Below are 15,227 nucleotides of genomic sequence, written 5' to 3'. Positions count from 1 at the left end.
GACTGCGCCGAGTACGGGTTCCGCAAGGAGCGCGCCGCGCTCGAGCAGCTCCGCGGGCACCGCAACATCGGTAACGGCACCCCCGCACCCCTGCCCCGATCCCCCAAGCCCTGCTCGGGCACCCTCTGTCCCTAGGGCACCCCCAGGGTAGGCTCCCGCTGCCAAACTGGTGTCTCCTGACCGCCCTCGCAGCCAGGGGAGGGAACCCCCGACTGCTTTGGGAATACAGGATGCCCCCAAACGCATCCCCGGGGCAATGTGCCCCTCGGATTGGCACCCCTGGGTGGGCAGATCCGAGGGCCCCTCGCCTGGACACCCGAAAGCAGCTTCCCTGCAGTGAGTGCTCCTGGGTACCCCACCCCTTCCCTGGGTGGGGGCTCTGCAGTGACATCTCCAGGGTGGGCAGGAGAGATGGGGAGAGGGGGTCCCTGCAGGCGGGGCACCCTGGAGCCCTCCTTTGGGCAGGGTGCCAGAGCCCCAGCAAGGACTGGGTTCCCTGCGGGACAGCTGTGGGACGGTGTGTTCCCACGGTGCTACAGCTCCAGGGCTGCCTTCCTGGGTGGGAATGAGCCTGGGAAGGGAGGAAGCTGTGTGTCAGAAGTGATTGCTGGAAGTGCCAAAGTTCACCCACCACTGATATTTTTTGTCGGCATGAAATGCTTTTAATTGCCTGGACACCCAGACAGCACATGGGTTCCCACTCTGCAAAGTTTGTCTGTCACTGGGTGAGATTGACAGGTCTCTAAAGAGTGGCACTGTGTCCAGTTTGACCACTGGGATGTGTTTATCCATGTCCCAGAGACTGTCCTTCTGAGCAGGAGCGCTCAGCCCTGTCCCTTTAGCAGAGCCTGGGGAGTGTTGTGAGACCAGCCTGTCCTCTGAAGCTCGTAGGGGTGAAATGGCTGCTTTTCCCTTGCTTCTTCCTCCCTGGTTCTCCATCTCTCTGAGCATCACCCGTTACAAAACATCCGAGCTGCCTGCCGCAGCTGTTGTGCTGTGGAGCAGTGGGAGGTGCTGGCTGGTGCTCGTTACCGATGCCTGTCCCCGTGTCTCCTTGTAGTGACACTCTATGGCGTGTTCACCAACCACTACTCTGCCAACGGCCCGTCTCGCTGTCTGCTCCTGGAGCTGCTGGACATCAGCGTGTCCGAGCTGCTGCTGCACTCCAGCAACCAGGGCTGCTCCATGTGGATGATCCAGCACTGCGCCCGAGATGTCCTGGAAGCCCTGGCTTTCCTGCACCACAAAGGCTATGTGCATGCAGACCTCAAGCCACGCAACATCCTGTGGAGTGCAGAGGAGGAGTGCTTTAAGCTCATTGACTTTGGACTTAGCTTCAAAGAGGGGAATCAGGTTTGGAATGTGCTACTCTTGAGGCAAGATGGCTCTGTGTTGAGTTGTGTGGCTCTGTGATGTTTTCCAAGTGACCTGATCAGAGTAGGAGCTGAGCTGGTGCTGAGGGTTAACTGGAAAGAGACTGAAGCTGTGTTTCCATTCTGCTTGCATGTCTCTGGTTTCTGTTGATGTCTTCGCCTTTGTGCTACAAATTCCAATGTTAATGATGCACTGAGAAAAGTGGTGTCTCAGCTTCCTGGAAACTTTGCTAGTTTTTATGTGGTCAGACAAGTGGGAGCACCCAGAAATGTAGAATTCCCTTTTATCATCCCTTACCATGTGTTGAAGTAATCCAGGCTTTGCCATCAGCCTCCCTAGCCAAGTGTGTTATCTCTGGCAGTGTCCTTGTACTTCCCTTTACTTTCATCCTATCTTGAGCAGCCTCCCTTCCTCAGGAAGTCTGGATGTTTCTTTCCCACATGTATCAAAAGTCCATGGTCTGGTCCTGGGTGGGCAGTGTCTGTTGTACTCTTTGTCCCATTTGCTGGTCTCCTGCTCTGCCTCCTTGCTGTCACTTTTGTTTTGGTGATACTGAGTTGTTTGTCCTTGCCCATTTTACTCTCTTCCATGGCTTCTGATGGAAGCAAAGAGCCTCAGAAGGTTCTGTTGTTGGCTTGATAGATCTTCCTTTCACTCCTTCCTCCTCTCAGTAGTGGCCTGTGAGGAGTCTCAGTAAAGCTTTTCCATCAGCAGCACACTTGCCTTTAATCACTGGGTGATAGATGGTAATTTTTTCTGTGCCTTCCTACAGTGTCCTGGTTTGTCCCTATTCCATGCACTTTACCCACTTAGCAGTTTTAAATTGATATACTTTTTTACTGGTTTACCTGGTATTGACAGCACAGCCCACTGATTGTGAATATCAGGGGGTTGTGTGGGTGACCTATCTCTGAATTCTTTGGTACAGGAGTTGTTTTTAATGTTTGGACTTCTTAACTCCCCCGTGTTGTCTTCAGTTCTCCCACATTCTTGGCTGAGTTTCTGGTGGTAATCTGTTGCTGTCTATCAGCAAAATACACACTCCTGGTGTCCTGTGTCTAATGCAGGTATTTTTATTTAATTCAGGTCTGTGTTTTGCTGCTTGCTGTGTGAGTTGCCTCATAATAGTTGATGGGGTGTTTTATTTGCTTCCTTGGTTTCTTCTAGTCTGCTTTCTTTGGGCTGAGTTTCCTTTGCCATTTTTCAAAACCACACTGGTTGTATGTGTGAATCTTCTGACCTTGCTTTGAATGTGCACCAGGTACCAGAGTCCCGTCCCCACCCCTGCCTTGGGCCGCAGCCTGCATGCATAATTTCCTTATCTGAGTCAAAGACCATGCTACTTTTATTTATGACAGCCCTGCCAAGCTCATCCTTACACAAAATTTCCTGCCATTGCTGTTTAACAGGGAATGGTCGTACACAGAGCAAAGTTTCAACCTCTTAGAGCTCTCAAAATGCTTTAGGTGGTAGGAGAGGAATTCCCTCTCTCTCTTTTTGCTGGTGCCATTGATCATAGTGTTTTCTCTATCTCTGAATGTTGTTTGGGGTCCTGCCAAGTTGCTGCTATTGCCATGCTGGAGGTTCTGCTCCCTACTGATAGGAAGAGGGACAAGGATGAGCAGTTTGTGTATCATTTTTAAGTTCATAAACCGCTTTTGAGCTCTGTTGCTTGAAGATGTCTTCTGTAAACTTTATTTTCAGTCAGAGAACCACATAATCTTGGTCTGAATATATTCTCATGGTAAGAATTCCTAATCCTATGCCTTATCCAGGAGAAAGTAGGCTTGCATATTCTTCTGTCATTTGTTGTGTTGCATCAGTGTGTCTAAAATGAGCCCCCACATGTCAAAAAGAGCCAGCATGCAGTTTGTCTTTGGACACTTAGAAGACTTGGCTGGACAAAGCCACAGCTGACTGCCCAGGTATTGCCTGTTAGCAGGAGACTGGACTGGAGCCTTCAGAGCAGCCCCTCAGCCAGTACCTCTGTGATTCTATAATTCCCTCATTTCTTTGGAGCAGGCAGCTCCAGTGTGGGCATTTCCTCTCACTGTGCCAGCCACGGCAGCTGGGCAGGTACTGATTGTGCAGCAGTTGAGGCTTCAGGGGGAGATGGAAGAGATGCATGGGAAGTGCCATTGATGATTTCCTTCTCTGAGCATTTTAGCTGCTTGCTTCCAGAGAACATCAGCACTTGAACAATGGCAGCAGCTCCTGGTGCTCACTGCTCAGACAGGGCTGTGCTCTCAGGCAGCCCATGTGGGAGTATATTGTGGGTGTTCAACCCTTATTTCAAAATTTCTAGCATCATCTGCATGTAGGAGAGGTTAAAGGGCCAGTCCACAGGGACATCCAGCCCCTTCCTCCCAGCAGTGCTGTGTGTTTCAGAGGTCAGATGTTAGTGCTGTTTTGCTGGGGGGTGTTTTTCTTCCAGACAGTCCTGGTTTTCCCTCAGCACAGCAGTATAGGGAGCTGAACTGCCTGCCTTGCACAACTGGCTCTACAATGCTTTCTGTCAATTTAGCAGTAGTATTTTGGAGACCCCTTTGGAAGGATATCAGAACTGATTTAAGGATAGAGTGGAGAACCTGAGTGTGGAAAATCAGCTTTTCCCCTGTGTTTTTGTCTCCTGTAGGATGTGAAATATATTCAAACAGACGGGTATCGGGCTCCAGAGGCAGAACTGCAGAACTGCCTGGCGCAGGCAGGGCTCCAGAGTGAGACAGAGTGTACCTCTGCTGTGGATCTGTGGAGCCTGGGAATCGTTTTACTGGAAATGTTCTCAGGAATGAAACTGAAACATACAGTCCAATCTCAGGAATGGAAGGTGAGACAGTTCTTGCTTGCACCAAATGAATCCTTCTGTCTCTTGTTCATAATCTGGATTTGTGAGGTAGCACCTGGCAACTAGGTAGTGTTTCCAGGATGTTTATCTAATCCTATTGTCTTGAGAATTAAGATTCCTGAGCCTTAAAGACCCACCTGCCCTGTGGGACTGGCTTGGCTGAATGCTGCTTGTGTTCAGGTTACTGAAATAGGCGTGTTCCAGGAGTCTGTTTGGAGCCTGTGTCTTGCCTAGATTTGGTAGGCAAGCTGTGCTGGCTGTAGTTGTGGCATAGGAGGAAGAACAAAACCAGTATCTGATGACTGTCAGCTAGTTCAGCAGCACGATGGCAGAGGAATTATATGCTGGGTTTAGTTTAATGTTAGCTGTAATTTGGGGATCTTCTTGTAAGTCTGTATCCTGAGAAAACAAGAGGAAAGCTCTATATTGTGAGCCTGGAACCTGACTGTCCTCTGTTCTGTGTGAAATAACTTTTTGTGCTCCTCTTCCCAGAAGGAGTATCCTTTCAGCATCAGAATCTCCACTGCAACAGAAAAGTTTCTTGCATGTGGAAATTTCCAGCTTTTGCTGGCAAATGGGAAAAAGCTGATTTGATGTGAGCCTGCTAGTTTAACATGTGAGGCTTGGGCATTGGGGATCTCTCACAAAACCCCAGAGAACCACAGCCCTCTGCATCCACTCTGGAAAACGATGGGATAGTGCAAGCTTTGCACAGTCTGGTTTTTACCTCCCTAATCACTGTTTCTTTTTCTTTCCAGACAAACAGTTCTGCCATCATCGATCGCATATTTGCCAGTGAGGGGGTGGTTAATTCAGCCATTCCAGCTTATCACCTCAGAGACCTTATCAAAAGGTACCCTAGCATATTTGATAACTGTTGCTTAAAGATGTGCTCTGTAAAGTCAAGCCTTGCTCTTAACAACTTCGAGCCCACACCTAATATTTTCTTTTCTTTTCTTTTCTTTTCTTTTCTTTTCTTTTCTTTTCTTTTCTTTTCTTTTCTTTTCTTTTCTTTTCTTTTCTTTTCTTTTTTCTTTTCTCTATTCTTTTGTTTTCTTTTTTCTCTCCCCTCCCCTCCCCTCCCCTTTTTCTCTCCCCTTGTGCTGGTAACAAGTGCAAGCATTAGCAGAGATGTTTCAGTTCCTCTGATTTTGGCACAATTTGGAGTAAGCACATAGAGAGTGTCAGTCATGATGTTGATCATTTGCTGTTTCAGTGCTTTGCACTTGCAGCTGAGAGATTGTATTTGGAGAAAACTGCAGACTTTGCTGCTTTTGGGGATTGTTATCATAAAAAAATGAGGGAGGGGGCAGAAAGTGCTGCTCTCCACTGCTGCCAAGATTCAAAGGCACTTTTGCAACTCTCCTGAGGGGTCTGCCAAGGGGGTTGTTTTCACTGTCTTGTAGCTGTGCTCTTAGGCTACAGAGGGAAGAAGACACAAATAGCATTAGGAGCCCCTGGTAAAGCCAAGTTAGGGATATTCTCAGGCAAGCTCTGGGTTATTAGCTGCTTTGAACCCCATTTGAGAAAAGATGTGGGAGCACCGTGGAGTGTGATCACTCTCATGAGACTGCATGTATGTCTGAGATGTGGGATGAATGGCCTGAGGATGTGGAGCTGGAACATGCTGTGCTCCTTGTAGACTTGTAAGTGAGCAGTTCTCAGTATTTGGTGCTGAGAGACATCAGGAAGGAAAGCCTGCTCCTACATCTACCCAAAATGCTTTCAGGGAATCCTTCTGGTGTGCTTCAGCTGCAAATTGCAAGATGTGCTCCCCACTCTTCTCCTTGTACCATAACCACCCCAAAGATAGGGTGTTCTCTATGCCAGCTTCCAGCCTGAATGCAGTGTGTCAGTGCAGGAATGTCTCATGCCTGAACATAAAGGTGTCTTCTCTTACAGCATGCTTCATTGTGACCAAGGAAAACGAGCCTCTGCTGAGAAGGCTTTATGCAGCCCATTCTTCAGCATTCCCTTTGGTAAGCTGTGGCTATGGCCCCTGCTCAGGACTCTCTCAGCATGTGCTGGAAGCAGCACAGAGGGCAGTTAACTGTTGTTTTTTGGCCTGGCCTCGTTGCTGCTCCTCTGTGGCACTTGCCAGCTCTCCAAGGTGCCACAGGAGGGAGGTCACAGTGATGCCTGTGCTCTCAGTGCTGCCTTACTCCTGCAGCTGCCTTACTCCCCACAGGCTGTCACTTTTTCCTAGCTGGACTCTGATTAAACTCTGTCTCCAAGAGTGTATTGGCAGCAGCATTCATCTGAGGGCACAGAAATAACCAGGATATTTACCTAACATTCTGACTGTTGAGGTGCATTTGAAGAGTGCAGTGCTATTTATGGTGAGTGGATGGGTTTTCTTACACCAACTGTTTTCCAGTTCAGAAATCACCAGGAATGTGAGCACCTTGAGCATGGTGCTCACATTCCTGGTGGCATCTGCTGCTGCCTCTGCACAGGTGGTCTGTGGTGGCAGCCTGGTTCTGCAGTGACTGGCCTGCAGTAACCTGTGTGGCAGATCATGGACAGATGTCACTGTCACTTTCATCTAATGCTGTCCCTTTGATTTAATAAAATAGTGGTGTTTCCTCAAGACCTCCCCATGTGTGTTGCAGGCAGTCAGCAAAGGTGAGCTGAGAGCTCCCTGTGTAGGCTTGTGTCCTTCGCTATTTTCTGTTCCAGATGCAAGTGAGTAGCATTCTCCAGAGCTTGTCAGCTTTCAAGAGCACCAGTGAGGAGCTGTGCATCCAGGTTTTCTGAAGCCTGAATTAATGCTGCAGGCTGAGCTAGCATTTCCCCTTGAATCTTAGCCCTGCTTTTCTTAAGCTCCTTGGTGCACCTTGCAGCCAAGATTATTAAGTATTGCTTCTTATAGATACTGATATTTCTGTATGTCAGGCAAAGGTAACAAACTCAATCCTGTTTCCAGACTTCACCTATGTCTCAGAAGCTGGAGCTGTTCTACTCAGAGCTGCCTTCCATGGCTGAACCTCGCAGCCAGTACTGCTTTAGAGCAGAGGGAGTTGTGTATTGGCAGTGTTCTCTGGGCTGGTTTTAAACACACAGACCTCTAACTGTACTGAGGAAGGTGCTTCTGTGGTTAGTGCTTGGAGTTTATATAGCAGCTTCCATTTGGCTTAGTTCTCTTTGCTGCTTCTTTTCTTTGACAGACTTGCACATATGCTTGTCTGCACAAAGAAGCATTTACTGCTGCTTTCCCAGCATGTCAGAAAATGACCTGTCATTGCCTTTCACTTGGACACAGCTTTTCTGTTTAGAGCAGAGACAGCTGAGAATAGCTTTCCTTGTCATATACAGCTAAGTCTTTCCAGTTCATCAGGTTCTTTCCTGTGTTGTCAGTGTGGTTGGTGTCACCTGTCATTTGCAGAGGAGCTGGGCAGAAAGCACCTCCTAGGGCAGAGGATTGCCAGGAATGGATTTGTCACTTGGGTACAAGAAGACCAGGTGTCTCAGTTCCAGGGGCTGGTTTGTCTCCCTCTCTGGAAAAACTCATATGAAATGAAGGACAGATTTACTTTAGTGTCTGTCTTTTCTCCCAGGTAGCAAGCGATGGGACAAGAAGAAACAGCCTCAGGTTGCCCTGGAGGAGATTTAGATTGGCTGTTAGGAAAAATTTCTTCAAGGAAAGGGTTGTCAAGCATTGGAACAGGCTGCCCATAGAAGTGGTGGAGTCACTATGCCCATTAAAAGATGTGTAGATGTGGCACATCTGGGGTCATTGTTTAGTGGGGAGCTTGGCCATGCCAGGTTGGAGTTCATCATTTAAAAGGTCTTTTCCAACCTGAACGATTCTATGATTCTGCAAATCAAAGGAGTAGCATATAAGACCATGGTGACACTTAAATGTTCTTTCAGTCTTCAGTTCATCTGATGTGTCTTGGTTGCAAATAGTCCTAGAGGTGCACTAGGAGCTGGAACATGCCTGGTTATCTGAAGACAGCACCTTTCTTCAAAGGACTGCCCCTGAGAGCTGTCTGGGCATCAGCTGTACTGATAAGGCCTTTAATACTCTGAGCTTTTCCTAAGGGCTCTTCCATGGCAGGCAGGAGATTTACAGCTTCTGTGCCTGCCTTGCATCTCTTCCTGCACTGTGAGATCAACATCTGACTGTGCCTGGCAGAGATGTCAGCTTCCTCACAGGCATTGTGTGCTTAGCTGGGAAAAGTATTTCCTAGAAAATAACAGCTCACTTTGCAGGCATGGTCAGAAGGCTGAGACTGGAGAAATGAAGCCATTTTCCTTTTCTCTCCCCTCTCACTGTAAAGTGGCAGGGCTGTGAGGTCCTGCTATTATGTTCAGCTGCTGTAGCTCTGAACACAAATAAACACATCATCATTCTCCAAGTACAGCAAGTTGGGTGCCCAGATCTTAAATTCATTAATGGCCTGTCACTAGCGTACAGGAACATGAAATCAAGCTTTTTTTTCTGCAGAAGTGACACTGTCCCTGTGGCTTTGGGTTTCTAGAGGGCTGCTTATCCTCAGAATGTGATTGTCATTAGCCTTTTCTCCTTGGCTGTTGCCTTCTCCACAGTGGCATCTGTGCTGCCCTGCTCCAGGCCATCCTGGAGCTGCTTGTTTTCTAGAGCCAAGTGCCCCATGTCCAGCACCCAAAGGGTTTTATTTCTGCTCCTGTGAAGTCCTTTGAGGATCACTGCTCACACACCTTGTGGCCATACCCCATTCTACACCATTGCATTGTTTAAGTAGCTGAAGTATGGTGGTCTTCAAAACAGTGGATTGCAGTTGGGTTTTAAGGGGAAGGAGGTTTATATGGTGTTCAGGGAAGAACTAAAAGATATTCTGAGGATATATGAGGCCTGTGACTTAGTACAGCTGAAGATTGGAATTAGGGAAGCTGGCCAGCCTGTTTTCAGCTCGTCTGGGAGCAGTGACAGGAGAGGCAGTTGCAGAGTATTCCTTTGATCTTCTCACATCTCCATATATATATGGGGTAGTTTGTTCAACTAGCATAGCTCTTGAGGTCACATCAGTTTCTGAGACTGGGCTAAGTAGACACAATTCTAGCTTTAATTTGAAAAGCAATTTCAGATGTTAGCATTGGAATAATTGCAGAGTGCACTGAACCCTTTGGAAGAGTCTCTCAGTGCACAGGTAAAGATAAGGTGGAAATGGAGAATTCAGACTATAAATGCAGTTAATAGTGGAGAGAAGCAAAACTGTACTGCAGAGAGCACTAAGTGCTTGAGTATCACAATGTGTATTGAGTCATCTTCCTCTTTTCTTGCCCCTTTGACATTGACTTTGCTTCTTTGATTCTGTGTGTGTCAAACAGCTCCCCATATTGAAGACTTGGTGATGCTCCCCACGCCTGTGCTGAGGCTGCTAAATGTTCTAAGTGATGCTTCTCTGCAGTGTGAAGAAGAATATGAAGGTTGGTGCAATTCCCATGTAGCAATGTTGTCTTACAGACTTTGTTTTCTGTGGCTCTGGGGATGTAAGAGCAAGCAGGTGACCAATTAATAGGCACAAGAACAGCAAACAGAGCTGCCCAGCTGCACTTTGGTTGCAAGGGGTCAACTGCACCAACAGAGAATAGACTGAGATTGAGAGAGAAAGCAGAGTTTGTAGGGAATTCTTGAAGAATCCCAGATTTAAAAAAAAAAATATATTTTCTTCTTTGGTTAGATGCTCACCGAATTCACAATGTGTTTGTGGCTCTGAGCTTCTGCTGGATGTGTACAGGACTCGGAAGCCCAATAGCAGAGATCCTCAAAAATTTGCTGATGAACTTACCCAAGATCTCAGCAGAGAACTAAAATTTCTCAGTGGAGTTCCTAAAGCGCGGTGGATGGCAGGCACGGTGGTGACCCCACGGTGTGGGATTTGTGTTTCTGTGTGCTGTCAGATCCCCGTGAGCAGCACAAGGCAGAGCACTCTGGGGACACGAGCTGAAAGGCCGAGTTCTGCTCACACAAAGAGGGATTGTGCCAGCTCCTTTAGTCCCCTCCTCCAAGTGCCATAGCAGGCACTCCTAAATCCCCAGTGGTTTAGCTACTGGAACCTGCTGCTGGAGGTTCACTGTCTGAGGGTCTGTGTTCCTGAGCCTCACTTCAGACACTTCCATCTCATTACATGGCCATTAATCAGCGTCAGCTTCTGCTGTGTCTCCTGGTGCTTGTTTATTTTAAATTGAGAGGAAAGGAATATTTGTTGTCCAGGTGTTCTTGATGTGTTCATCTCGCCTTTGCTTGTTTCTTGGCTCACCCTGATTTGCAAAGTGAAAGACAACGAGCTCTTTCCTTTCCCAGATATCCTGGAAGATATAAGGGAGGAGTGTCAGAAATACGGACCAGTGGTTTCCTTGCTTATTCCAAAGGAGAATCCTGGTAAAGGCCAAGTAAGTGAATGGGGGGAAGAAGCTGTGTGTTCCTATGTACACTCCATGTGCTGCAGGACTGCTGCTCAGTGCCTGGAAATCTCCTGGCTGATGGCAGTGCTAAAAATAAATGGCTGTTTTGAGGGACAGCACAGGTTCCTTCCTGGTTATGTAAGGTTACTTAACCGGGGAGGGGCCCAATCAGCTTTAGCATGAACGGAAGGAATGAAGAGGAGAAGCCAGTGGCTGGGAGAGGAATTGTTGAGGGTATAGACCACCAGCATACTTTCTCCCACCTTACTAAATGGAGGAGGAGATGAAATCCTAGTTTAGAGATTCAGCTCTTAGCTTCAGTGCTCTCTGCTCAACCAAGGATGGAGGGGAAAAATTTGTTTAGGAGTGCTAGTTTCCCCCATTGCAGAGGTGGGAGGGGGCAAGTGGCATGGTGCACTGGAAGTCCTACTTCTCCTCTCTCTCTTTCAGGTCTTTGTTGAATATGCAAATGCTGGTGATTCCAAAGCTGCCCAAAAAATGCTGACTGGAAAGATTTTTGATGGCAAGTTTGTTGTGGCTACGTTTTACCCACTGAGTGCCTATAAGAGAGGATATCTGTACCAAAACTTGCTGTAGGCAGTAGCAACAATCAGGAGAGTTGTCTTGCTCCTCTTCCTCACGTTTTACAGTTGAATGTGCAAAAGAGCTTCCTAGCCCTGCTTCCGAGTCATCTGTGAAGGAGAGGTGCAAAGGACTTGAATGGGCTTTGAAACTTTACTGCTGCTTGGTGATGTGCTGAGGAGGCCGGGCCGCTTTCGGCGTGCTTGTGTGTGTGCTGTGCTTGCTCATTTACTGGGGGTGTGGCTCTGCCCGGGGGCAGGACTGGGGACAGGGGCAGCCCGGCAGCCGAGCAGATCCTGGCAAGGGCTTCTCAGTGATTTGAAGTGAGTCCAAAGTCTTGGCCTTAGCGCTGGGCTTGGCTCCGGGGAGAGGATTTCTTTGTTAAGCTTTCCTGTAACCAAATCCTCGTCTCTGGTGATGGAGGAGGAGGAAGGCTTGCCTGCTTTTTGTTGATACTGTTATAAATAAAGAAGCAGAAACACCATCCTCTCTAAACCAGACCAGGAGGACTTCTGAGTCTTCTCCTGACATAGAGCAGAGAGAGGCAATGAAATTGGATCTGCTGAGCCTGTGGGGTTGCCCTGTCCTCGTGACTGAGCAGAGCCATGCAGCTGATGCTGGGCTGGGCAGTGACGTGTGGATGATGCTGTCTGTGGGGAGCTGAGCTTGCTTGTAAGCCTGGGGTGGGCTGGGACTGATGATGGAGACCTGGTCAGAGCAGTGCCAGCCTCAGTCCCAACACAACCTGTAAGCACTTTGTAGCCTGAGTAGATGTGAAAACCCCGCCATGTGGATTCATCTTTCTAGCACAGACCCTGTGCTGGCACTGATGCTCCCTAGCTCTGATGCCAAATCATCTGTGATATGTAAGCGTCTTTCAGTGATATTTTTGGAAAGGAGTGCTACAGCACACAGTACTCTTTGTGTCACAGCAGGACTCCTGCCTTGGGAGTCTTATAAGAACAAATATTAGTCCGTTGTAGGTCCCACGCTTGGCTTTTCTGTGTTGTGCGTTTTGGTTTTGCATTAACCCATTAAGACTTGTAGATTAGAAGCACTGACACTTTTGGTCCTTCAAAGGTTACAAAAAGGGCTTGAGGCAATCTGAGATCCTGTACAGAAAGGGCTTAAGCAGTCACCAGACTGGACTGGCCAGGAGAAGGTCTTTCACAGTGTCAGGGACAACAGCCACACGCCTTTGGGGAAGACACTGTGGTGAGCAGCATCACTTTTCCCCAGAGCACGCTCTGGTCAGTCAGCTGCTGCCATGGGGCAGGCAGAGGCTGTTTGCCACGGATTTCCAAACCCATGCACCCGGCAGAGCCTCTCCCTCCAGGGTGGGCAGTCTGCTCCTGATGGGCACAGTGTGAAACAGTTTGTTTAGAGGGTCACCAGTGTATTCTGGCTTGTGGTCTTGGTCTCAGTTTTAGTGAGGAGGAAAGCCCTCCTGAATTCTTCTCTTAGATGAAATACTTGCGACAGCTGCCTGAACCATCCCTGACCTTCCCTGGAATAATACCTGAATTACCTTGCAGTTTACTGTTTGCATCTTGCTGATGCTGGACTTGATGGAATCCTACACTTAAAAAGTTCCTCTTGATTTTTTGCCCTGTGTGTGGTGTGTCAGGAGATGCAATGATGCAATGTCTGTAGCATTTCATGAGTCTGAGTTGCTCTCTGTGCTGGTGTATAGTGCTGTCTACTGTGGCCCTTACCAAACTCCCTCAGAAAGGACCAATCTCTGAATTCTTCTGTTGCCTTTGGGATGGTGGGCTTGCCAGGGAAAAGAAAAAAATAAAATCCCACAGTGAGTTTTAAGGTGTGATTTGCTGATCAGATTTTTCTGGGAATGATGCTGCTTTGGTGTACATAGCTGTTCAGCAGCCTTTGCATAGGTGGGGTGTGTGATTCATTGCTTTTAATTTAACTGTCCTTTGAGTGAAGCACCTTTTAGTGTCTGGGAGGAATTGAATGGTAACTGGGTGAGGGTTTTTCCTGTGTGGAAAGCAGTGTTTAAAGTATGGCTGGGTCTTGGCTGACCTCCTCAGCTCTGCATTACTGCTGTCCCTGCAGGTTGAGCCAGGGCTCAAAGCGCTTTGGTCCAGACATGCACGTGTTGAATGGCACCATGGCAGCAGCATTGAGCTGGCAGGAGCAGACCCCAAAGCTCCTGCTCTGCTGAGTGCCAGCCCCGGTGGGGCCCCAGGGAGCTCCCCTGGGTGCAGGGTGGGAGGTCTGTCACAGCAGCACTGGGACAGAGAGATGCTGGGATGCAGGATGGAACTTGAATGTGTTCAGAGTTCTCACATCATCTGTCTAGGACTGTGAGCTGCTCTGTCATCTTTCAAGCATGACTTTTTCAGTCAGAATTCTTTCAATTAGAGATAGAGTTGGGCCAGGATTGACCTTCAGAGAGGAGCTACAGCCTATTCCTGCAGCATGGCAGCTCTTCCACCAGAGTTTGGCTGGGGTTTTGTGTGGCTTCTTTAATAGGGGCTAAATGAATCCTCCTGATGCAAACTCCCGCTACCAGACATTTTTCTCCAGATGTTCATTGGCCAGGCTTGAGCACTGAGCTGGGTAAAAAAACCCAAAGCTGCTTTTCATTATATTCCTCCTGGCAAGAGCTGAAGATGTTGATCTCTGTCCTGTCACTGGATCCACCCTTCTGCAGGCTGTGGGGTACAGGGAGGTTTAGAAGCATTTAGAAGCATTGTTACTCCTCACGCTCTGCCTTCAAAGATTTTTTCTATCAAGATGAAGCTCACTCTGGTGTCTCAGTGACCTGTTGGTGTCTTGGCATAAGTTTTAGCCCTGCTAAAACCTTGGAGTTCCTTAACTCTAGATGGTATGTGAAGTGTGCATGGTGATTCAGTCCAAGGCGCCTGTTGTGGTGTGTCTGGGATGGGCCTGGCTTTCCTCATCTCCAGATACTGCTTGCTTGAGGTGCCCAAGTGTTGAGGCTTTCCCCTCAGATGCTCTCTGGGTTTCCAGGTCTGTGCTGCTCCCCCCTCAATAACCCTCAGTGTAGCACCGACCTACGTAGTCCTACCCTACTTGTAGGGTAACTGGTGTTTAAGTCACTGGCCAAAGCACAAGTCAGCTCCAATCTTAGCTGTATTCCTAATTTTATTCTCACTGGTCTTCAGCCTCGTAACAAGGTAGCCTGAGCTCGGTGTTGTAGCCAGGTTCTTTGCAGAGGGTACAGTACACTTCCTGCTGCTGTGCCGGGTCCTGTAACCACGTGCCTCCCTTCGGGTTAGATGTCACTTGTTGTATCCCGTCACGCACCATTGCTGAGCAGATGTGTGCTTGGTACAGGTGATTAATAAACCATGCTTCAGTACGAGGTGCTTGTCCAGCGTGCCCTTCTTCTGGGACACTGAAATGTGTCGTGTAGCTGAGCAAGTTTTCAGTCACCGAGCAGCAGGGCCTCAGTCTGGGGGACAGGACTGTGACCCAGCCATGGCAGTGTTGCTATTTGTGCTTGGAGACCCTGGCTGTCAGAACTCCTTCCAGTTCCAGGGAGGGCTCGGAGGCGGGGAGCCGTGGGATGGAGGGGGCTGTTAACATCATCCTTAGGCTTTAACGAAGCAACTTCATCTAAGGAGGGGAATTTCACCACAGCTGTTGGCTCAGCAGCAGGACATCTTTCCCTTTCTCTTAGTATCACCTGCAAAGTGCCATCGAATTCCCCCTCCCTGCAAGGATTTCCACGGAGTCTGGTTGTGCTGTTTCCACTCTGCTTCCCCACTGCACTCCATCCCCCTTAGCATGTGTCTGTATGGGAAATCATCTTGGAATACGTTTCAATTCATGCCAACTGCATTCCATCCAGGGAGCAGTAACTGTGATTTACCCTGTAATTTCTGTACTGTTATAACTCCTGTTAGACACTAATAAAAATCTTCACATTTCTCCAATTGTACTCCCCGTTAGCTGTCCACAGCGTCCCCGGCAGTTTTCCCCAGCCCCGCACGCCGGGGTGGCCTCTGCCTGGCCGGAGCCCGCCGGGCACTCGGGGCCCCGCTTTCCC

General features: G+C 48.5%; 1 protein-coding gene across 1 annotated transcript; it reads left to right on the top strand.

Moving 5' to 3' along the window:
• Positions 1 to 6: 6 nt before the first annotated feature.
• On the top strand, positions 7 to 15,114 carry UHMK1 (U2AF homology motif kinase 1). Its single transcript, XM_005426677.3, has 8 exons — positions 7 to 70; positions 1,061 to 1,353; positions 4,010 to 4,201; positions 4,978 to 5,072; positions 6,122 to 6,198; positions 9,533 to 9,631; positions 10,509 to 10,597; positions 11,060 to 15,114. Exons 2-8 carry the CDS (start codon positions 1,186 to 1,188, stop codon positions 11,204 to 11,206), a joined length of 867 nt encoding a protein of 288 aa, XP_005426734.1. The 5' UTR covers positions 7 to 70; positions 1,061 to 1,185; the 3' UTR covers positions 11,207 to 15,114.
• The last annotated feature ends 113 nt before the right edge of the window (positions 15,115 to 15,227 follow it).

The sequence above is a fragment of the Geospiza fortis genome, unplaced genomic scaffold (genome assembly GCF_000277835.1).
Source record: "Geospiza fortis unplaced genomic scaffold, GeoFor_1.0 scaffold5, whole genome shotgun sequence".
Classification (NCBI taxonomy): Eukaryota; Metazoa; Chordata; class Aves; order Passeriformes; family Thraupidae; genus Geospiza; species Geospiza fortis.
This window is presented reverse-complemented; position numbering and strand designations above follow the sequence as displayed.

What these genes read in the sequence shown, in the direction of transcription:
- UHMK1 (XM_005426677.3), top strand. Translation starts at nt 1,186, where the DNA reads ATGTGGATGATCCAGCACTGCGCCCGAGATGTCCTGGAAGCCCTGGCT. An exon ending in GCTTCAAAGAGGGGAATCAG is followed by an intron (nt 1,354 to 4,009) that starts GTTTGGAATGTG and finishes TGTCTCCTGTAG; the next exon opens with GATGTGAAATATATTCAAAC. An exon ending in GTGTGAAGAAGAATATGAAG is followed by an intron (nt 9,632 to 10,508) that starts GTTGGTGCAATT and finishes TTCCTTTCCCAG; the next exon opens with ATATCCTGGAAGATATAAGG.